At 39.6% G+C, this 24,558-nt stretch overlaps 2 protein-coding genes across 4 annotated transcripts; both read left to right on the top strand.

Annotated features, from left to right (window-relative positions):
* The first annotated feature begins 1,775 nt into the window (after positions 1 to 1,775).
* On the top strand, positions 1,776 to 8,188 carry selenop2 (selenoprotein P2). The gene is made up of 5 exons (XM_036555940.1): positions 1,776 to 1,897; positions 4,287 to 4,520; positions 5,014 to 5,226; positions 5,461 to 5,569; positions 6,779 to 8,188. The coding sequence occupies exons 2-5, from the start codon at positions 4,303 to 4,305 to the stop codon at positions 7,061 to 7,063; spliced, it is 825 nt and encodes a 274-aa protein (XP_036411833.1). The 5' UTR covers positions 1,776 to 1,897; positions 4,287 to 4,302; the 3' UTR covers positions 7,064 to 8,188.
* A 1,466-nt stretch (positions 8,189 to 9,654) lies between these two features.
* elovl8a (ELOVL fatty acid elongase 8a) lies at positions 9,655 to 17,058 on the top strand. Of its 3 annotated transcripts, XM_036556260.1 has the most exons (8): positions 9,655 to 10,481; positions 11,099 to 11,165; positions 12,461 to 12,648; positions 13,148 to 13,228; positions 14,529 to 14,585; positions 14,664 to 14,778; positions 15,375 to 15,502; positions 16,889 to 17,058. In XM_036556260.1, exons 1-8 carry the CDS (start codon positions 10,479 to 10,481, stop codon positions 17,054 to 17,056), a joined length of 807 nt encoding a protein of 268 aa, XP_036412153.1. In that variant the 5' UTR covers positions 9,655 to 10,478; the 3' UTR covers positions 17,057 to 17,058. The 3 variants fall into 3 exon arrangements, with proteins under 3 accessions (XP_036412153.1, XP_036412152.1, XP_036412154.1); XM_036556259.1 differs by having other exon boundaries at positions 9,655 to 11,165; XM_036556261.1 differs by lacking the exon at positions 9,655 to 10,481 and having other exon boundaries at positions 11,100 to 11,165; positions 12,440 to 12,648.
* The last annotated feature ends 7,500 nt before the right edge of the window (positions 17,059 to 24,558 follow it).

Here is a 24,558-nt window from a genome sequence, read left to right as displayed (position 1 = left end):
TAAGGAATATTAACTACCACTAAAACAACATGAGAGATGCTTGTTTGCCATTTTATAGCTTGCTTAACCTTTTTTTGTATATTGGAGCCGTTCTGGCCATCTATATCTTCATCTTTGTTTATATATGTATTTTTAGATATGTACTACCCATATCAGGGTGTCATTTATCTGTGTAGGTACTGTACTGTAAGCCAGAGACCACCCTTCATTGATTTAATTTTCAGTCAAAATACCCATTAACTGCAAGTTTTTCATTTCTCAGGAGATATTTCTGATGAAAGTATATGAGGTAATCCACTTGCTTAAGGAAAGTGAAAGTCAAAAGAAAACAGGAGTTTCCAAAACGAGCTCAAAAATGATTAAAAGGATACAGATGACAAAATGGACCCTTAACAACTGTGCAAGACCTGGTTGACCACGACAACAGTCCCCATAAATAAACAGCACTTACAGCTTTCCTCTTTAAGAGAGAGGAGAACGTCAAGCGTCACTTTTGAAGCTTCTTCAAGAGGCCATGACTGAGAAAAGAAAAATTGCAAACCAAAAAAGCTGCTGGTGCTCAGACCACCCAGAGTCCAGACCCCAACATCACTGAATGTGTTTTGGATTACTTGGATTGTGAGAAGCAGAAGGTGCGACCAACTTCTAAGGCTGAACTTTGGAGGTGTGGAAGAATATCCCTGCAGGTTTCTTTTGAAAACTGAAAACGGCACGAGTTTTTCAGGAGGCTATAAAAATTACTGGAAATATTAGGAAAAAATGAAATTGATTGTTGAGGCTTTTGTGTGATTTTCTGTAAAATATGTTTTCTGCTTTTTTTCCTGATGCTGAATCATGAATATGAATTGACTATGAATTGACATGAATATGACTTTTGCCCAGTCCTCTACGTCTCACTGTAGTGATTCCCAAACCGTTGAAAATGAAATCAACCGCATCATGTCTACGTTTTTAATTGCAGACTGATTACATCCAACAAATTCTACCATAAAATAATTGCGAATTCGTCAGATCTACACCTGTATGGTGCATTGTTACGAAGCAAGCTTTCACAGTTGCTAAAAGGTACATAAGAAAGCATGTAGAGTATCATAATCATAATCAACTGATTGTATTTTATTTATTTATTGCACGTCCGTAAGCATGGCGCAGCTTGTTGAACTGAAAGCAATGAATGAGTGCTCGCTCTCTTAGCTTAACAGTTTGAGAAAATTGCTTGAATCATGCTGAGTTGTGTTTGTGTGGGTATGTCAGGCTGTTCTTACGACCTTCCACGTGACGTGATTACCAAATGTTTAGCTCAAACAAACAGCGACAAATGGTCAATCGTTTGTGCCAGTAAGTGGGAAGCACAAATAAGGCCAAGCAAACAGACAAGTCAAATTTGCATTCATCTGCTTCTCGGATCAGCTTCCACAGTGCCAGCTCGCCAAGAAAAAGACTGTATAGATACATTTTTTAAGTAGTTTTGATACTTGGCATATGTCTGTCCCCATTCCCACCAATATTGTGGTCTAATATTGCAAAAAGTGAATTTATTTTCATTGTTCTTCCTTTCGTCTCCGACTCACTGGTCCGGATTATTCACTGGGAATGGGCTGTGCTTTTGTATTTCGCTCTCCATGCTTGACCCACTTGCAAATGATGTCATTACGCCCTTCCAACCAGATCAACAGCACCAAGGCTAACGGATTGTTGGGTTTGCTTTGAAAGAGCAAATCAATAGCTTTGGCTGTATTGGAAGCACAAGGCCCTGCACTGCGCCTGTATTGGTTGCACGTGTTTGTGGAGAGGGGGCGGGCAGGGCTTAGACTGGGTGAGCCTTTAAAAAGTGCTGTGTAAACAGACCTCACTTGTTTTTTTTGGCTCTGAACACAGTCCAGACGAGATAACGGAGGTAGGTGCATCCACTGAGCTGCTTTCTCTAGTGATTTAAATCTAAGAGTAGCTTCTTTTTAATTTTAATGTCTGCAACCAAGAATAACTTATTGCTTTGTCTCAATTTAAATGGGAATTGCTGTTGAGATGTAATCAGTCATTCAAAGTGGTTTTTGTAGAGAAGCTTACCAACCTTTAAGTGATTGTGAGGGGAACCAGGTGGTGTGATGTCTACAGTACAATTATATTGAACCTACAAGTGTGTTCTGAGTTCATTTGTAATGCTGATGGTGGTAAAATAGAGGTAAATCTGAAAAAAAAAAAAAATTCTGTGGGGACTACTTTGCCATACAGAGACCTGCATGCACCTCTCCGCCATGAATGGCCCTTTAAAAATATGTTTTAGGACAAAGCCATCTCAAAACAATCACATCAGGCAGCACATTTGTAATGTGTGTTCATAATATATGACTTTCTGTGAGGGAGCTTTTAGAGGCGTTAAAAGCTTCAGACATCTGGTTCCTATCACCACCACAGCTCTGACTGTTCTGACTGTAAGAACTTCACATCAAACCACTCTAAATGAATTGAGCTTTTTTACAATGTTGTTATTTGCAACCCGAAAGTCTTCAGCTCTTTGTGGGACTAAATGTGCCCAAAATGATGAAATACAATGACATTTTGTGCTCTGGGGATATTTAGCTGCTCCACATGAAGGAAAAACTACAGCATCCATCAAACTTATTACAAAATCGCAAATATTTGAGCTGACCACAGTTATTTTCCACAGTTGTTAGCTTTCACAATATGTGTGCTGCAACAAACAGAACGTGAATTGCGTAAAACGCATCTATTGCGACACACAGGTCTTACGAAAACAACCGAAGTTTCAACTTCCGGCTGTAACACCTTTGGAAAGCTGTGGTGAATAATTTTATTTTAAGAAGTGAAGTTTGAGCTCAAGCTGTGTCGACAGCTGGGAAGCAAGGAAGCTAATCAGCTAATTTAGCCACTAGCATTGCACTTTAAAAACTGCATAGAATGACCAATCTGCAATAAGTTGTCAGCTAAACTTTCATGACCGTGACTGAGGCTTTTATTAGAAAAGTGAAAAGCCAAATGTTTTCTTTCTAGCTTGGGTCCCAGGCTTCTTTAGTTTTGTGCTGGAGCTATGAGGCTAATGTAGCTAACAAGGACTGGAAGCTTTTAGCCACTGGTTTAGCGCGTTTGCGTCTGAACAGGTCAAGACTTGCTTATGAGGTTTCTGACACTGTATGACACACTGTTACCTTTAAACATGGACAAAAGTGCACACAAATTTCAGGGCTCAAGATGGTTTTCCGCTATGCGAAACAGCACACACTTGACAAAAGATGGGTCTTTAAAAGTTCTTAGTAAAGGAAATTGTTCTTTTTTAGAACCATGAGTTCTATACACAACCAATTCAGGCTTAAATGGGTCTTGCATGGTGAAATGGTTCTTCAGATTAATGGAGAATGTGCTGTATATGGTTCTCTATCACCAGAATGGATTCTTCTACAGCTACAAGCTGATATCATAGCAATCTGAGAATCCTTTTCGTTGCTATATAGAACCAAATACAACACATACTCTATCAATCTGAAGAACAATTGCACCATGCAAAGAACCATTTAAGCATGAAATGGTTCTATATACACACTTAAAAAAAGATGGTTCAAGGGTTCTTTATTAAAGGTAATAGTTCTTTTTAGAATCATGAGTTCTATATTAAACCATTTCATGCATAAATGGTTCTTTGCATGGTGAAATAGTTCTTCAGTTTGATGGACAATGGTTCTATATAGCTCCAGAAAGGGTTCTTCTATTGTTACAAGCTGGACATCGTTGCTACAGCAGAACCCTTTTGTGCTATATAGAACAAATTTTAAAAAATGCAACACATTCTCCATCAGTCTTAAAAATCATTTCACCATGCAAAGAACTGTTTAAGCATGAAATATAGCATTACATGTCATACGGAGTCAGAAACCTAGCTATGTTAGCCTTGTACCTCCTGTCAAGGCTAATGTAGCTAAATATGTCTTTGCTAATCAATTTTTTTTTTGGGTAAGAGTATGGGGTGGGGTGGGGGGTTGTAAAAATGGTCTATGCTGGTCTGGTTCTGGTTTAGCTGGTCACTCCAGCATGGTCATGCTGGTTGACCAGCATACCAGCATCCAAAACACAATATATGCTGGTTTTGCTGGTGATCAGCATATTAACTTCCATTGTTGCTGACCAGCAAACCAGCATCCAAAACACAACATATACTAGTCTATGCTGTTTTTTCTAGCAGTTCAGCAGCACTTAGCTACAGTCAGCCGAATACCATGGAAACCCACACAAATCCACCAATACAAACTGTTGTGTATGTGTACTGTATTCAGCTGTAGGGCCGGGACGATGCAGGGTCTTCTGGCTCTGTGGCTGTCCGCTCTGCCTGCTCTGCTCTGGGCGTCCCCGCTGTTTGTGGAGGGAGATCGTGATGGATCACGGATATGTAACCCTCCCCCAGACTGGGAGATAGATGACCAAGCCCCCATGAAGGAGCTGGTGGGAAAAGTCGTGGTGGTGGCTCTGCTGAAGGCCAGCTGACAGTTCTGCCTCACGCAGGCTGCCAGGTAAGGCTGGGCGATGAGACGAAAATATAACATCACGATACTCGATAACGTTTTCAAGACACGTTATATGTATCGCAAAATTGACTGGGTGGGTGGATTCCCAATGTTTGCTTGAGGTGTTTGCGTAAGGCATGCTGGGTATTATTGTGAGAAAACACTAAGGGAAGAAAAACAAACAGGATATTAATTTGTGAATTCTGTCAAATGAGGCTGAGGGATGCAATGCAGATCCACGAAATATTACATTACATGATAAATAACATATTATATGGTAGTTTTAGGCCAGAATGCCTCTTTAATAAGGACTGGGCCAGATGGACGGTGGCATGAAAAAGTTCCTGATTTCCTTTGCTATTGCAAATTTGTCACAGTAAATTGTTTCAGATCTTTCAAAGCTTTCACTGTGACCAATATGCCATAATAAAGAAAACCAGTAGGGGGCAAATACTTTTTCACAGCAGTGTATAAAGGTCAAAGCTTTTCTTTTGTGCAGGCTAGGCGGGCTGCGTGATAAGCTCTCCCGAGGCGGCCTGACGGAGGTGAGCTTTCTTGTGGTGAACGAGCAGGAGGCCCACTCCAGGGCCATGTACTGGGAGCTGAAGAGAAGGACAGCCGAGGGCATCCCCGTCTACCAGCAGAGTCCCCTGAAGCCGGATGTGTGGGAGACCCTGCAGGGAGACAAGGACGACTTTTTAGTTTACGATCGGTATGCCTTTAACTACAAAGGAGGAAACCAAAGAGATTTCTTAGCTAGTTTTTGCTCTGATGGTTCTTCTTGCCTTAGCCAATTGAGGATCATTGAACTGGCTGGTTATTGATGTGTTATGGGTCAGGAAAATAGCTTGTAGTGTGAGGCCTGTAGAAACACACAGGCTTGATATCCCGAGGCTATGCTCAATGCTTATACCTCACCTCTCTCTTTTTCTCTCTGTCTGTCCAGCTGTGGCCGACTAACCTTTCACATCGTCCTGCCGTACAGTTTCCTCCACTACCCCTACGTGGAGGCTGCCATTAGAGCCACATACCACAAAGACATCTGCAACTGCTCAGTGAGCAAATATCTCTGAATCTGTGTTACATCATGTGAACTCAAAGCGATGTTTTAATTGTCAACCTAACCCAAATACAGTCAGTCAGCTGAGACATGTTTGGTGTCTGGAGCTGACTTCTTTAGTTTTGCACTGGAGTTACAAGGCTAGTATAGCTTGCAAGTTATAAAAGCTTATAGCTATTTTGGATGTGCATGCTGACTAATTTTCATATTCAAATATCAGTAAGAGTTCAAGAACACATGTCTGGTTACCCAGGGAAGAAAAAACAACAGCACAAAAAATGGACCTTGGCAACATATAATGTAACATATAATGTGGGCTTAGGTTTTTTTTAGGTGGCTGCACTGGTGTTGCCCAAAAATATAGCAGCACACAGACGAATAAATTAGTTTTATTATTTAAAACTCAGCCAAATCAGTAGGTTTTCATGTTGGATGAGTAACAGAGGCTGCCTCCTCAGATGAGCTAACGAGCTAACAGAGCTAACCAGTGCCACTCAGGAAGCTGATGAGGACTCGTCCTTTTCTACACAAGGTGTTTTCTCCTCGGTGGATGATATGCCAACATGTTATTTGTCACAGAAAAATATTTCCACTGTTTCTGGATCTAGCTAGAACAGTTAGCCTAGTTAGCGACACAGCTGTGCTATCGCTATACTTGTCAGCCACACCCTTAGCTTACTTACAGAATATGAGGAAAACCATCACATTTCACTGAATGGTTGGTTTGCATGTTCTATCTGTCGTCGGGTGATGAAATGCAGTGAATATACAAATAAAAAAGTCACTTTAGTATTTAAATACCGGCGCCTCAAATGGATTAACCAGATTAGTACATCCCTAAAAGCTAAGCTAACAAGTTAGCATTGAGCTAAATGCCTAAATCATCACACACTTGCCTCCAACTCTATCTAGTTGTGAAGTAAATAGGGTTGCTTATGTGGTTTCTCATACTGTCCATAAAAATGAGTACCTAGCATGGCTAAAAACAGTAGTAGCAGCCATCTGGAAGCTGGAATTTCTGTACAAACGTCCACTTGTTAGCGACATTAGCCTCATAGTTCCAGTGCAAAACTAGAAGCGAACTACTCTTAGCTGATTCACTACATTAAGGGTAAGGTTATAACTGCATACATTACAATTTGTCCTGAAATTCAGTGCTAATCGTGGCTTATCTGCCTTCTGACTTTAAATGTCTTTGTTTTAGATGGATTCCAACTCCACTCTTTCAGCGGATCTACGAAATTCCAGCAGCATGGCCAAAGGAGAAAACCAGACCATGACTACTTCAGAGCCCACACGGCATACAGTGGACCGTGCTGACCACCATAGCCATCATCGCCATGGCCATCCTAGCCGAAGCCATGACCATTCCTCACATAGCACAAATCCACTCATGACCAAGGCTGGGCAGAGTCACCATAACATACATAACAAAGAGCACAAGGGCTACATCACACACAAACATGAGCATCATCTGGCAGACAGTTAGGCCTTTTTACAGTAGCGTCTCATTGTGCCTCTTATTGTGCATCTCAATGTAGCTTTCATACCTGCTTCTACTTCATTCTGATTTTTTTTAGTTTTTTAGTTATATTGTATTTACATATTTTGCATATTGGATCTCTGGGTTGTTGAATGTTTTCTTAGTAACTGCAATACAAGGCAGCTGTAGAGATGAAGCCGCAGTAGAAACGCTGCTGATGGGTAATTGGCTACGTTCATACTTACTGGTCAGTTACGATTTTTTTTTTTCAAGATCCGATTTCTCTGCAGCTACTATTTTGACTCCTAAAAGCACAGCTGAAAAGATTAGTAGAGCTCCAGTTTTATTTTCTAATCTATTAGATAAAACAGTACTAACAGCTAATTTTGAAATGGTTTATCACAAATATTTGTTCAGACTGCTCTGATAAAAAATCATATCTGTGTCAAATTCCAGCAAAAAAAGTTTACTTCGGCCCTATAATGTGAACACACTCCCTATATAGCGCACTGCATTGATCATGACCCACTATTTGGATGTAGACACCATTATTTCATGACCTTTAAAATACACCTCATAGGGAATAGGGAACCATTTGAGACGTAGCCACAGTCTTTGTGTTTGGTTGCTCCTGGGTTGCTCCTCATAGCTCTTAATGAAGCATGCGCCTCAAACCTGCCGCAGGTGTGTGCATGTGGATGCTGAGCGGGGGCAAAATCGCAGGATGAACTGTCACATGTTCTGTCTCAGGTGGTGACGTTTAAGGGCTTCTCTATGCAGCGCTGGTGGGTCATCTGCCTGACCACATTTTTAGGCTCTTTCAGCTCCAAAGCATCTTAAAAAAATCTTAAAATCTTATTTAAAGGTCTTAAAATCTCTGAAAACGTCTTACTGTTAGAGGTATTGCATTCTTAAGATGAATACTGGGTTAAAAGAGTCACTGTGTATATTAAACTAATTCAGAATAGTCCACCAAATAAAAATACCCAGCCAGGGCAGTCTAAAAGAACATGAAAGGAAAAGAGAGCAGTAGTGGACAAGGTAGACAAGGAAGGAGTATCTCTGTGTCTCAAGTGTATATCTGTTTTTGATTTTCTGTTTGAATTAAATAAACATAAATGTCGCATTTGAGCTGTTGTTTTTGAAATTGTTTTATTTTCCCATACTGAGATCTTAAACTGTAGATGTATAAAAAAAACACTGATTTTAAAATTGCTCAGCCATGTACATATTTCAATAGAAATATAAGAGTGTTGCAGTCTCTTACTGAGTCACTGAGTCACTGACTGACTGACTGACACCCATTGTTAAAATGCTCATGCACAAGCATTGCCCAAGACATACAGTAGGTTTTAATGTTGTCCTTACAGCCTCCCAGCACTACGGTGTACGGCTAACAAATAATGAAAGAAAGCAGCAACATATTCATTAAAGCACATCATGAGTTAAACTGTTAATATGATAACAGTGAAATAACACAGAACATGTATTTGTGCTTGAGCTGATATTGCAGTTTCGCCTTTATCCTGCTGTAAAAGCAGCCCTAGTTAGCTATTTTTTACGGTTCTAGGTGAGAATAAACTTCCCAAGCACTAATCCATGAAAACAAATTACACCAGAATGTATAGCGGAATCCTATTTTCATGTGTTAATTAGCTGTCACTGGTTTTGAACATTTGGGCCTGTTTACGCCTTGCAATAACATGCTGTTTTGGTGTTTCTATCACATTCGGAATTCACTTGACCGCATAAAAAGCCAGGTGTAAACAACCCCAGGATGCATTGTGAGAGGATTACAATCGGGGTTACTCAAATCACATTCAGAGGCGGTCAGTGACTGATCTTTAACACATATAACTCAAGTGTAAATAGAATGTGTTTTCCTTATCCATATACAATTATGTGAGATAGAGGAGAGACGAGGTTGAATTTAGCCTCAAACCAAGAGAATTCATGCACTCTAGAACCGATGAAAGTGTCCAGGCCAAGCTTATTCACTCAAAGTAAACAAAAGTAAAATGGAAATGATGTATGTGTTGACATGTTATTGACGCAGGGAATGTACAATCAGATCTCATGAGGTCACAGGGGGCATGCATTTTAGTTAAAAGTGTAAACGAAATCTAGTCCAAGTGTATCCAGATATGATGCAAGGTGTAAACAAGCCCTTAGAACCTAGGCCCTATATATATTCATATATAATCATATTCCAACCTCTCTTACCTGTCAGGCTGTTTTAGTTACTGTTCTGGTCCAATTTCCCAAAAGCATCTCAGTGCTAAGATCATCTTAACTGGTAGAGAGAGTGTTCAGTGTGAATTGTGCAAGTGGTGGTAACTGATAAGGGGACCAGCGCTAAAATCCATTGTCCCAAAAACATTATATCTCTGCTTGACACATTTCTAAATGGCCAAACAGTACCCCAGATTGTATGTGTGGACTTTATTTTGCATATAAACTCACCATTTTAGAAAGCACCTAATGATAATATATATATCTATCTATATCTATCTATCTATATATATATATATATATATATATATATATATATATATTTGTATATATATATTTATATATATGTATAGGGCCTTGGTCCCACTAGTCCCACCCATTCACACTGAAGTTATAAGAAGTGTTGCCCCAAATGCTTTTTGAATGAGGGCACCTAATCAGTGCTGGGTTTCTCAAAAGCTTCTTAACACAAAGCCAATTCTTAAATGGTAGAGCAAGCATCACACTGAACACTCTCTCTACCAGTTAAGATGATCTTAGCACTGAGATGCTTTTGGGAAATTGAACCCAGAACAGTAACTAAAACAGCCTGACACGTTAGAGAGGTTGGAATATGATCATGTAAAAATAAAAAAAATACTGTTTTTGGTACATACAAGCATAGAACTGTTTAAAATGGTAAAAAAAAGAAAATAAAACAAAAACGTAGGATTTGCCTGCTTCTAAAGAATTGTGCAAGTGGTGGTAACTGATAAGGGGACCAGCGCTAAAATCCATTGTCCCAAAAACATTATATCTCTGCTTGACGCATTTCTAAATGGCCAGTACCCCAGATTGCATGTGTGGACTTTATTTTGCATATAACCTCACCATTTTAGAAAGCACCTAATGATAAGGCTGCAGTTTGATTAGGCTATCTGCTAAAAATAGCTCACGGCCTTGAAGAAGTGGAGCTGTCCTGGGGATTTCACTAATCCCTCTGGAAGCAAGAGGCCATCTGTAAACCACCACCCTCCACCAGCCCAGTCAGTTACTCCCAGTGTGAGCTTTGTGTCTGTAATTTAAAAGGTTTGACATCTTCAGCACATTAAACTCTATTTTTCCATGCTTCTCTGGACTTAGAGCGGTCTGGCAGCAGGTGGCAGGTTGGAGCAGATTTGAAGAGCTTTGAAGGACCAGAGCAGTTCCAATGGTGAGTCAGTTCTGCTTTATAGTAAAGATGTCATGGTAACAGTTATATGATTCATAAGATATGCAGAAGTTAACACGTTGTTTCAAAGTGCTGATATCATTCCTTCCTGTTTTTTCACACAAGAGTGTGATGTACTATGCAAAACTCTATACCTGTTCATATAAGTGAACTAAGCTACAAAAACCTGTTTTGGAGTCATAGTGGTTGTGATGTCACCCATTCACGTTGTTTCTTCAGACACTCCCCTGCTAGAAAAACCAGCATAGACCAGCACGGCCTGGTCACCAGCAAAACCAGTGTATGTTGTGTTTTTGATGCTGGTATGCTGTTCATACTAGGTGACCAGCAAAAAGAGCACCAGACCAGCATCGAATGCACGCTGTGCCTGTGGCAGAATTATTGGAATGGAAGACGTGGAGTAAAAGTTTGTGGCTAAAGTGAAATTTTGACTTAAGAAGTGGTCAGTCAATCAAAACAGAGGTCATTTATATATTTCAGTCATAGAAGCCCAGTTAGAAAAACAGTATGTTTAATTCTGAGCAATAAAGAGAGGCTGAATAATGGATATATGTTTTTTTTTTACAACTGCTTTTGGTACCATTACTGTTCTGCATCAGGCATCACCGGAGCCGTCCATGTGGCAGAAGGTCCAGCTGTTTTACCAGTGGATTTTAGAAAACGGAGGTGAGTTTCAAAAGGGCTCAGACAGTGACCAGAAACGAGGATGAATCATGAGGTATTGACAGTTAAATTGGTTTCCATGTGTGACAGAAGTACTCTAGTGAGATAAAAATACCCTGCTAAGAAACCAGCATGGCTGGTCACCAGCAAAACCGGCAAAACCGGCATATGTTGTGTTGATGCTGGTATGCTGGTCAACCAGCATGACCATTCTGGGGTGAACAACTAAGGTCCAATGCTCAAGGTTTCCTTTAGTGTGTTGGCTAGCTAAGCTAAACCCATTAGTGTGAGCTAAGCTAGCTAAAATCTAGCTACATTAGCTAACCAACAGGCTCACAACAGGAAGTATAATCAATAGCCCTCAATTTAACCAAACTTGTGACCATAAAATGACAAAATAAGAAGAAAACCGTAAAATAGCACAGCAGCTAGCTAAGATTAGCCAGACAGCCAGCTTGCTAAGTTGTAAGTTGTCAAAAGTAGGATTTTTTTCATTAAAACTGCTCAAATGTTTACAGTTTTTGTTCAGAGGTTTTCAATGTTTTCAGCAATACATAACCAACATGCATACATTTAGATAAATGTATAAAATGTATTGGAACGTAAATGATTCTGAAATGATTGTGAAAACGAAATAACATAAAATATGATATAAAAAATAAAAAGATAAAAATAAAAAGTATGGTCCTATATGTAGTGTACATATATGAAAGCATCAAAAATTGGACATATATGCGTAATATATGGATCATACATATATATGTCTGATAGAGGGGTGAATACATATATGGATTATGCATATGCCCTATGTATGATCTGTCTGATACAAACACTGAAAGATTTTTTTAAAGCTAAAAATCAAATACAAATGCAAAAAAAACTTATATAACATGAAGCTAGCATATATGAGGAATATATTCCAACCATATATAAATAAGGTTTTCTATTATATATTTATACATATATATGTTACACATATATGTTTGCAGAACTTGAGATATGGCTGAAATATATGTCACATATTTGAAAACAGCCACTTTCAAATAAGTTGGCATGCATGTCACATATATGTCCATATATGACAAAATCTGAATTGGATATGAAGGATACTCATACATACATGTGATAATACTATATACTTGTGATATATCAAATATATGACATATATATGTATATATATATACCTGTCATATATTTGATATATCACAAGTAATGTTACGAAGAAAACGTGCTCAAGAATGGTAGCACTAGAATTCATAACTCTGCTGGTTCTCCAGGCTTTTCTTTGTGATGTGTAGATAAGAGAACAGAAGGATGGTTGTTGGTCTACTCGCCCGTGCCAGTCAGCTGTGTCTTCCTCTCCTACCTGCTGATCATGTGGATGGGCCCGAGGCTGATGGCCCACAGGCAGCCGGTCAACATCAGAGCGCTCCTTATCGCTTACTATTTGGCCATGGTGTGCCTTTCTGCTTACACCCTCTATGAGGTAGAGCATAAGCATGCCCACGTCCTTACTCTGCTTCACTCTCACAGTGTTCAGGGTTGCAGTGATGCACACTGGCCTCTATTAGAAGCTCTTCCACTTTGCTGATTTACAGTCACAGACTGTAGACCTTCTGTTTGTACACAGTTTGGCCAGTTTCTGACTACAGAGCTGCTCTTGGCTAGATAATATCTGGTCAACAGTGCTCCTGTGGTCAGAAGCTGACCAGTGATGAATGGGGTTGAGGGGGGCTGATTAATTGTGCAGATGGTCTACAGTTTGTGACTGCATACCTATACAGTCAACCTATAAGGTAGGTGGAGCTTATAATGTGACCAGCAAATGGAAATAGAAACAGGGTACCCATTTCTAATAAAGTGGACAGTGAGTGTAAATACAGAGTAGGCATTTCTAATAAAGTGGACAGTGAGTGTAAATACTCTGTGCTGGCCTGGTTGAGGTGAACTGCACTTTTTCACTTGCAATTTCTGCTCTCTCTTAGTTCACAGCGTCCTCCTGGTTGGCGGGATATAACTTGTTTTGCCAGCCTGTTGACTACAGTGAAAGCCCATTAGCAATGCGGGTAATCAAAATTATGATTTATACAGTTCTTTTTTTTCCTTGATTGATATCAAAAAGTATCAGAAACTTCATTTATTTATTTAATTTCCAGAGACAATGGCCCTGAAGTACAAATTATTTAAAGCAGAGAAAATATACCAAACAGAAGCCTCTACAATTAAATATAATCTAATTTTTTTTATATTAATCGTAAGTTTTATTATAGTAAAATAAGATTATTATTATTATTACATTAGAGATAAAAATTAAGTATTATTATTATTATTATTATTATTATCATTACCATTATTTTTTATTTATTTTGCTGTTTTGTTTATTAAACAAAGATTAGCTCCATATCAGAATTAACCCTTCGTACATGAATTATGAAATACAAATGGAAAAAATTATTATGTTTCTGACAATAAATTGCATAGCTGATAGAAATATTTTTTTAATTAAAATAAATAAAAAATAATAAAATAAATAAATAAAAATATTTGCAGGGCGGTACTTGGATTTTGTTGCTGTACAGCAACAGCATGTGACAATGGACATCACCATAGGACATAATAAGACATAATTATCACTACAGCACAAAAAATGAGTAAATAAATAAAATATTTTTTAAAATCAGCAATACATATATGCATAAATGTTTTAAGAATATAGAAAGGTAATGAAAGCAATGATATTGATTAAAACATGAACATGGAATATAAAGACAATAATAATGTAAAAATGGTGTCTAATGTTTCTTATGTACTGTACCTCCTGCAGATTAGAGCTCCACTGTTGCATGTTGTTGCCATTTGGCAACACCTTTATTTTATTGTTTTAAAATGATATTTAGTTTTAAAAAATACTCAAAGCTTCTAAACTGCTCTCACGTAGGAGAAAGACTTTGTGACTTTTTATATTGTGTTTCATTTTCTTAAATATTGAATCACACACTTTTTGAGCAGCAATTTCAGTCGCCAGGCCCGACAATGTGATGTATGCAGGGAAAAATAAAGTACAGACTGCAACCGAAAGATATATGATCCGAAAAAAGCATACTGTTTTACACATAAAGCCTTGAGCTTACGGAAGGAAAAGAAAAAACTTTTATACTATAATCAAGCAAAAAAAAAAAAAACGAAAGAAAAATTTGTTGCCATATGGCAACACCATGCAGTAAAGGGTTTATAATATCTGAATAGCAGTAAGTGTGCAGTTTGAGGGGTTAAATGAGTTGTTTACTATGTAGACACGTCATCTAACAAGATGTAATTCAGTGTATTCCAATGTTTGATTGCCTTTTTTGTTGTAATGTTGGACAGATGGCAAACGTGTGCTGGTGGTTTTACCTCTCCAAAGTCATTGAGCTCAGTGATACTGTAAGTGAAGCAGTTCAGTCCACAAATAAACAAGCTGTTTTGTGGGCTTTGTACTCATTTTCAGCTCTTCCTTCTCAGATATTTATCATCCTGTGGAAGAGGAACAGTCAGCTGACCTTTCTGCATGTCTACCATCATGGATGCATGATTTTTAACTGGTGGGCCAGGGTGAAGTATGTTGCAGGGGGGCAGTGTAAGTCATGCTGACCTTTTGTTTGTATTTCAATAACTAAAAATGCTGTGCTTTGCAGCATTGCAGTGGCACAGGCTTTTCTTTTCAGCTGCTTAGAGGCTGTGCATAGAGACTGGTTCAGGGTAGAAATGGAGTTAATTCTGTGGTTGTAAATGGATGTGCTGTTCCGATTGAGACCACTAGGTGGTATCTCGTATCAGAAATCCACTACAGGGCATAGACTCACTATCCACAGTGTTAGAAGCCCTTACACGGTATTTTCACTCATAATGTTCACGACCTATAGGGCCACTGCAGGTGTGCAATCACAGACTGAAGCCCATCTGTGACTCCATTCATTATTGGTCAGTTTATGACCGCAGGGCCACTGTTGACCAGATATGAATTAGGTTATAATACTGACAGATCAACAAACAGGCTACAACCTGTAAGTGCACTCCAATAAGGTACAGCTGGGGTTTCTAATACAGTGACAGAAGGATTGTGAACAGCAAGTAGTGAACAGTAAAAGTGAGCGAAGTTTTTAGTTGTTATATATTTGTTATTTAAAAGTATTAATCAAACTGTAAAATAATGAATATGTGTTTGCCTCCTAGCGTTCCTTATTGGTCTCATTAACTCTCTGGTCCACATGCTGATGTACCTGTATTATGGCCTTGCTGCACTGAGTCCACACATGCACAAACACCTGTGGTGGAAACGCTGCCTGACCTTCATGCAACTGGTGAGTCAAATCAGCACTAAATCAGTCGATGGTTCAGCCAAAAAATCACACAGGTGACTATCACTGGTAGGCCTTCAGTTCGGGCCATAAATGTCAAAATGAGGATTCTTCATATTCATTCTGTAATAAACATGGACGTTTGAATCTTGCAAAAGGCATTCCATATGTTATTCCATATAGTATCTGAAACTTGTAACAGACATAGTAACATATACTTTACTGTGACTTCACAGACTGAAATGCACTCGTCAGGCTACCGCTTGTAGTTGCAGTGGCACATCAGGGACTTCCACAAAGGCCTAGAGTGACATTTCCTCACAAAATTGGTTGCCCCATTGGAAACTGATTGGTTCATTCTACTGACACTTAACCACGAATTATGTTAGTCATTTATCTGACACATTAGGTCCTCAGTTCAGCTCCTGAAGACCCAACCAATGGGAGAGCTCACTTGGCTATATCCTAGATGCCATAGAAGATAAAAAAAAATCCTGATTGGATAATTTTCTGTCAGGCTTTTCAAGAATTTTACCCATTTGTCTCCAACTAAAACTTACCAACACTTGCATGTTGATCCTATTGAAGAAAATTCATTTAAAAAAATTACAGATGTAGATGTTTTTTTGGGTACACAGACATCATGAGGCCTTCCCCTCTGAGGGTTTTGCACTGCAGCTTTTTCCTTACTTTAACTAGAGCTAAGCAGCCAAGACATGTTTGGTATCTTGAGTTTGCTTCTTTACAAGGCCAAATAACTGCAACTTCATGACCAAACTACCACATTCTTGCCTCAAGCCACATCAAGGTGTTAAGAAATCTCAAATAGACTTGCTTTTGAGGCTTATGACAGTTGAATGACATTTGTATTGATATTAGTATGTCATACAATGTCAGAAACCACTTAACTCAAATGTGACGATTTAGACATGCAGTTTGTACAATGCTAATAGGTGAGCTTTAAGCTTCCATTACTTGTTAGCTACATTAGCCTTGTAGCTCCAGTGCAAAACCTAAAAAGCAAACATGGGCCACATTTGGAGTAATTTGGAGAAAATTATGTAAATTTGATTGCAATAGTTGCAATTAATTGCAATAGTCCTCGTTTATGAAATGTCAATGTGTAAGAGAGCTTATCTAGTAAATACATCAATATGCAGCTGTAGGTGAGGGTAGCTGGTCCTAAAACAGCCCAATTTCTGTTTGATGTTTGATGCAGTTGGGCCTGGGTCGGTATCATTTTGTTCGATTATTATACATGTTGATTCGTTTATTTATCAATATTGTCACATACAGGTTGGTGCTGTACCATAATGACCCAATCAGGTCATGTGCAGAATCTCAACAGTCTACATGATTGTATAGTTTTTAACATAACTTGTTCCACAGCTCCAGTTCTTTATTGTGACTGTGCACGCTGCATACGGCCTCTACACGGACTGCAACTTCCCCCTCTCGATGGACATGCTGGTGCTTGGCTACGCTCTCAGCCTAACAGCTCTGTTCACCAGATTCTGCTACCAAAACTACCTCAGCAACAAGACCAAGAAGATGTGACTGACAGGTGATGTTGGGTATAAAGACTTAGTCCTTTATAAACAAGGAAGGATCAATATTCACCACTTTGCCGATCTATCAGCAAAAAAACCCAACAGTTTAAAAATAAAGTTCCTCAGCGAGCAATTGCAGGAATTTTAGGTAATTCACCCTCTACAGTGCATAACATCATCAAAAGATTCAGGAAATCTGGAGAAATCTCTGTGTGTAAAAAGCAAGGCTGAAAATCACTACTGAATGTCTGTGATCGTTGTCTACTAAGATGGCACTGCATTAAAAGCCTGTATGCTTATGTGATGGATATCACCACATGGGCTCTGGAATACTTTGACAAGCCTGTTTCAGTAAACACAGTTCATCGCTGCATCTACAAATGCAAGACTACACTATGCACAGCGGAAGTCAAATGTCTAGAAACGCCGCCGACTTTGCTGGGCTTGAGCTCATCTGAACTGGACTGATTTACAGTGGAAATGTGTTTTGTGGCCTAAAATTTTCAGATCATTTATGTAAATAATGAAAAAAAGATGCTCCAGATTGCTACCAGTGTAAAGTTCAAAATCCAGGGCCTGTCATTGTATTAGGGGGGGTGTATCTTGCACATCTGTGAAAGCACAATTAACACTGAACCCATTTTGGAGCAACATATGCTGCCTTTTAGATGCCATCTTTTTTGAAGACATCCTTGGCTGTATAATCAGGGAGTGCGAGTGCTAGACTGGCCTGCTTGCAGTCCAGAACTGTCTCGCATTGAAAACATCTTATCAAGCTCAAATGCCCTGTACAGTTGCTTAAAAATTCAGCTTTGAATTTTTGTGAAAAAAAGATGATTAATAAGTACTGTTAAAGGAAAAGTGATGTAACACAGCGCTTCCAACTTTTTTGGAATGCATCAAATTTGAAAAGAGCATAAGTTTACAAAAAAATAAACATTAAACATTATGTTTGTGTGTGTTTTCAATGTAATATGGGTCAAACAGAATTTACTAATCACTGCTTTCTGTTTTTATTAGATTTTCACATATAGTACAATAATAATAAGAATAATAATAAAAATCATCATCATCATCATCAACATATATCGCAGCTCAAATTGCTTTAGTATCAAACAACAATACTACATTGGTACTCTGGTATCGTGATAAGCGTAAGCACACGTAGAAAACAAGTAGGACTATTAGAAACATTTCAGCACTATTCAGAAATATTAGCCAACTGAGTGAGGCTCATATAAATTCTGGACAAATATGTGTCCAGTAGTTCCTCATATTGGCTCTACTGCAGAGGAGGGAGTATCCTGACTCTGTTAAATCCTTAATCTGTGGACCGTATCTGTGTACCCTCCCCTGCTTCAAATAGAAGGCTGGAACACACACACACACACACACACACACACACACACACCATCACACTGTCACACTCTGTAACCCCCCCTCCTCCCTTGCCCATCCCCCTGTGGTCATTAGGGATCCGGTCTGTAACGCTCTAGCGATCTGGCCAAATTGAAATAAACCCGAGTGGACTTTACTTATCTAATCTCCCCCCGCTGTGACACTTCATTTGTCTTACAACTCACTGGATCAAGAACATCCAATCATAGCTGAGCTGAGGGCGTGTGCTTTCCACGTCTGCCTCCACCTCTCCCCCTCTGCCCGCCCACATCTCCAATGCCTTGCGGACGCAGTGGTTTGACTGTGAGCAAAGATAATGGCATAAAAGGGATACTTATTGTTTTCAATCTGTAACAATACGTTTTAATTTTACACTACATGTCCAAAAGTTTACGGACACCTGCTTATCCAACGTTTCTTCTGAATGTTCTTCCTCTTAATAAGGAGTTCGTCCCCCTTTACTGCAGTAACAGCCTCTACTCTTCTGGGAAGGCTTTACACTAGGTGTTGGAACATTGCTGTAAGGATTTGATTGAGCATTGGTGAGGTCAGGTACTGATGTTGGATGATCAGTTCTGGATCACAAACTCATCCCAAAGGTATTGGACGGAGCTCCATCACTCCAGAGAATGCAGTTCCATTGCTCCACATCCCAATGCTGGGGGCTTTATACCCCTCTGGCTGACACTTTAGGCTCCGGGGCATGTCATTCTTTTATGCACACTGAAAATCCTGACCCCATTTTTTGATATCTTTGATTGTGTCCATCCTTATCTTAGCTGGTCACCCTCTTCCTCTTTTCCAAGCATAATTGTCTTTTCTACTAATAATATCCCCAAAAGAGGGTCAGTCTGGTTCCCTGCTGAAAAAAAAAAAAACAGCACAGACCAGAATGAATTCCATGCTGTTCTAAGATGGTTTATGCTGGTCTGGTGCAGGTTTAGTTGGTCATCCATCATGGGCATGCTGGTTGACCAGCATACCAGCATCCAAAACACAATAAATGGTGGTTTTGCTGATGACCAGCATATTAACTTCCATTGCTTATGAGCAGCATACCAGCATCCAGAACACAGCATATGCTGGTTTTGTTGGTGGCCAGCCATGCTGGACTATGCTGTTTTTTCCAGCAGGGTTGTCTGGACTGGTGAAGCTTGTTTTAGTCATGGCTAATCCCTGCCTGCTGGTTATGTCTACCCGCATTTCACAATGCTACTGCCTTTTAGGTCCACTATACAGATGCCTAATCAGATACTGCGGCTCATCTGTTTGTGCACAGTTTGTAAGCCACCCTCTAACCCATTCATCATTGGATATTTTCTGACCACAGGACTGCTCAGGCAAAGCAGTGTTGCTGGGGTTTTTCCACACATCAGTGTCACCACTACGAGTGGTCCATCACCCAAAACATCCAGCCAATAGTGGCTCTGGGTATGGGGATGCACATTTCAATGAGTTTTTTTTCATATTTGAGTTAATGAGTAAATGTCCAGGGAAATGTGACCATACAAAGGATAAAAAAGGCCAAAATTAGGGTTTTAGGCTTACTTTTTAGATGATAAAAGTGGGGCCAGTGGGCCAAAAAATGTAAACCTCTTTTAATATTCCATGGAAATTGGTTTTCATGTTGGATGAGTAACGCAAGCTGCCTCAGATGAGTTCAGATGAGTCTATTCTCCAAGTGGACGATGAGCCAATACATTAGCCAATACATTATCAATGCGTCCTTGGCAGCACACTAACCTTAGTGCTGAGAGTCAATCTAAAAAAAATAATTGATTCCATCAATTCCAGGCATTTGGGAATTGAGAATCGACTTCAAAGGTTTAGTCTTAATTCCACACTGATGTGTTCAATTGCCTGCACTCGTGGACCCGCAGAGTGAGAGATGCTGCTATCGCCGGCTACACGGCCTGGATTACAAAATACCTCCTCCCACAACTCAGAAATGGAGATGATATTTTTTCATTTATACAAAGAAGGAAACAAAATAAAATGTGAAATGGTAATAAAAATGGCTTACAATCAAACAACTGCCAAACATTTGCCCACCTAAAGGAGCTAACAGAGGAGATCAGGTGCTGTTTAACCAGCCCCCTTTAGTCAGCTGAGCTAATTTAGCTAGCATTAGCTCTCCAAATTTCCATGCTATGGTCAAATATCAATATTTTCTTCTTTATTTTTGCCTGATGTCCTTCTCTGTTTCTTTTTTTGGAACTGAGATTATTCCGTGGAAACGACTCCATTGTTTCCTGTCACTTGGAATTGGAATTGGACTCTAAAATTTGGAATCGAAGAGCTTTAGCTTGTGTTTAGGCCGTCCTGTACTGTACATACTGAAACGTGAATATGTGTCACATTTTGCAGTCCTGTTAAAACATTAAACCGCTGAACTGTTACTATACTAACTAATACTAACATCTCAAACAGTAAACCAGGTAGTCAAGTACTCGTGCACATCCCTACTCTGTGGTCAGAAACTGACCATTGATGGAGGACAAGAGGATGGCTAACACAAACAGCGCATCAACAGTGCAACTCCAGTAAGGTGGAGCCACGTTTCTAATAAAGTAGCCTGAATTAATATCATTAATATAAAGCAATGTATTCAACTCTGTATCTCATACTAGTGTGCTGTGGTGTGAAGGTGGACACTCTGAGAAAATAAGCTCAGCTACTTGTTATGTTGAAGAGCATTGCAGCTGTGCTGGAAAAAAAACACACCCGTATCACCTGAGTGGCATGTGTCACAGCAGTGCTGAGTCTCTTTCCTGGCAGGGGAAGGTAATGATACGGAATTGGTGTCTGGAGCAATGCTGCCCGGAGGAAAGCACTACAGTGTACTGGAATATTCCGCACTGTGCTCTTCGCAGAAGTGAGACATTGCTGCAAACTGTCCAAAACGACACACACTCTAAACGTCTAAAATGCAGCATGTGGTCATCTGCAGTATTGATAGATTCCCTGAAACAATGTTACTATCGTCTAAATGCAAGGCAAGACAACGAAGATTCATCCATGGTCAGCGTGTAATCGTTAAATCTTTAATGGGCTATTCGCTTAATCCTGTTAGCTGTAAGGCCTTACACGAATTTAACACTGACTGTCCAATAAAGAACAATGCTGGTCATTTCGATTGAGAGATTATTGCATTTTTGTGTGGCCTGTTTAATTTAGAAGGTGGGACTATGTTGGAAATAGATAAAGGCCTCAATCAGAACAGAGGTCATATATATATTTATTTATATATTTTTGGTTGGTGGACTATTCTCAGTCCAGCAGTGACACTGAGGTGTCTGATCCACTCAGACCAGCGCAACACACACTAACACACCACCACCACATCAGTGTTACTGCAGTGCTGAGAATGACCCACCACCCAAATAGTACCTGCTCTGTGAGGGTCTATGGGGGTCCTGACCACTGAAGAACAGGGCAAAAGGGGGCTAACAAAGTATGCAGAGAAACAGATGGACTACAGTCTGTAACTGTAGAACTACAAAGTGCACCTATATAGTAAGTGGAGCTGATAAAATGGACAATGAGTGTGGAAACAACAAGGAGGAGGTGATATATATTACAACATTACCTTTTTGTGGCATACCCCAATGTATAGCTGGTACTGGGCACTGACATTCAATTTCAAACTTAGCCAACAAATGCTAATCTTACTTGAATAATTTAAATAAAGTCATACTTTATTTAAAATAAGAACTTCTAGATTTAACTATTATAAACTAGACACCAAACGGTTTTTAGATGAGATGTTGTATTCAATGCTTTCTGAATCAGTTCAGGGTGGCAGAGGTTTAGCATATATAAGAACAAGATTATACATTTTTATGTTTCATTTGACTGAAAACACTGAAACGTCTGAATGGTAGAACCATTCGTTGAAGATTTTTACCTCTTCTTTCTTACCAAATTCAGTCAATGCCAATTTCAGTTGTTAGCTTGGTCTCCCCATCACATGATGCCACAAAGCTAGGTGGGTGAAAGCTAGCACATGTTCCCTCTGAGACATGTGAAGCTTCACCACATCTTTTCAAACTGCACTAACGCCATTTGGAGGTGAACGCTAATCGCCAACTCTGTTTCGTCGGCAAACAGACGCCTACCCAGGCTAACAGCGTGGAGAGGAGTGGAGAACCCAACCAGGGAGCGCGAGGCCAATTATGCTCTCTTGGACTCCCAGCCATGGATGGCTGTGGCATCGCCAGTGATTAAATTTGAATCTCCACAGTACTATGCATTAACTATGCAAATGCTAACGGTGTTTGCACGACTTGTTAGCTGCCATGGAAAAGCTCCTCTCAATCACTATATAGTCTAAAATACAAGCACAGTCCTTGTCTGGCAGAGCAGCTGCGTTTTCACAGACTTGAACTCTTTTAGAATTAAGATCTATTCTATTCAAAGCTAAACTTTGGTCACATATCTCATCAAGAGTCACTGAGGTATTTTTAGTGGCAAACCATGACTATTAGAGCTGGTCCTTCAGATCGGGCTATAAATGTCCAAACTCGGTCAGAAAAAACACTTACAATAATGTGATTTCTGCTAGCACCCTCATAGGTTGCTAATGGGGGACTCACGTGAACAATTTTGGGCATTCGAGGTTAAACAGACTTTTCATGTTTCACCTGAACATAATACATGTATTAACATATATTTTACCTTGTATGTAGCAGTTTTACAGCAGCTCTTACAGTAAGACTTTACATAGAGCTGCCACAGTTTTCCATTCCTATCAACTAAATGAAACCTAGTTAATTGGTCCCACCCTTTGGAAATCAAAACACGATTAGTTGATTCCATTGGCATAGATTTTTGCCAATCTGAGTTCATTCTGATTATAGATAAAAAACTATAGGTGTAATATTCACACACTATTCAACAATCTGATTGGAAGACGTCGTGTTCTGAGACACATAAGCTGGACATCCGTCCCACTGCCGTCTTTTAAAGATCAGAGCATAAACTTCATCTCCCCTGCAGACCAATTTCTGCTCCGCCATGTTGGACGTTATAACCATTGCTATGACGCGACACACATGTGCAGAACATACTCAAACTTTCCGATTGGGAATGTAATCAGATACAGGCGTTTACATGGTTATTATTCTTCTATTTAACTGATTATTTATAGAATTACCCACCTCGTTCAGTCGGATAGAAACAGTATTCCAAATGGCCTCAATCTGACTAGTCTATTCCAACTGAGGTGTTTACATGGATGCATTCTATTCCCATTAAGCTATTAGTTACATTATTAACAGACTATTAGGCTATATGTAAATGTGGCTATTGTTTCCTAACTAGGTTAGTGGTTAATCCAATGTTCAAGGTCTACAGTTCAGCTCCTGAAAGCCTAACCTTGGCCTAATCGGAAAATCTTGATTGGATAGTTTTCTTTTGTCAAATATTTATCCTTTTAGCTTCCAATCAAAACTTAACAATGAGCATAAAAATGAACTAAAAATATATTTTCTATATCACGGAAATCATTAGGGCTTCTCCGGTTCCCCACTGGATATATTTGATATTTGCATTCAAGTTGACATCCCCTTTAACTTTTGTGAGGTATGAATGCTGGGAAAAGCTGAATATCTGAAAGGCTTAGAGACCTCTGCTGTCTCTCACTCTAATGAAAGAGACAGAAGCCTCTCTCCGTCCTGTCACGCAGCTGACAGAATGTGCCGGAGGAGTGCTTTTTTTCACCTGCCTTAAATGCAAGCCTCCCACAATGCCGTCAGCGTGGTTTACAATGGCCGCTCGCCTGCATGCGGCCCTTAGCTCAGTAAATAGCTGACAGTTCTCTGGGTGTGCCTCTAAATGTCACTTTCCCCCAGAGATGCCACATGAAGGCCATTCTTTAATGCTGCTGTCACTTTAAGTATAGGCCATTTTTTTGTGCAGGCTCCCTTTGTTGAGGTGTATAGTGAAGGTCCTTCTTGATAGATGACAAAAAGTGCTTTCAGAGAAGAACAGCAGACGAGGAATGTCTGCCTTCCTCCTTCTCTACCACACTCACTATTCTGCTCTTTCTCATGTGTACACAGGTTTGTAGACATCTGCTCATCCAACATTTCTTCTGAAATCAAGGGAATT

Source organism: Colossoma macropomum, unplaced genomic scaffold, assembly GCF_904425465.1.
Source record: "Colossoma macropomum unplaced genomic scaffold, Colossoma_macropomum, whole genome shotgun sequence".
NCBI lineage: Eukaryota > Metazoa > Chordata > Actinopteri > Characiformes > Serrasalmidae > Colossoma > Colossoma macropomum.
This window is presented reverse-complemented; position numbering and strand designations above follow the sequence as displayed.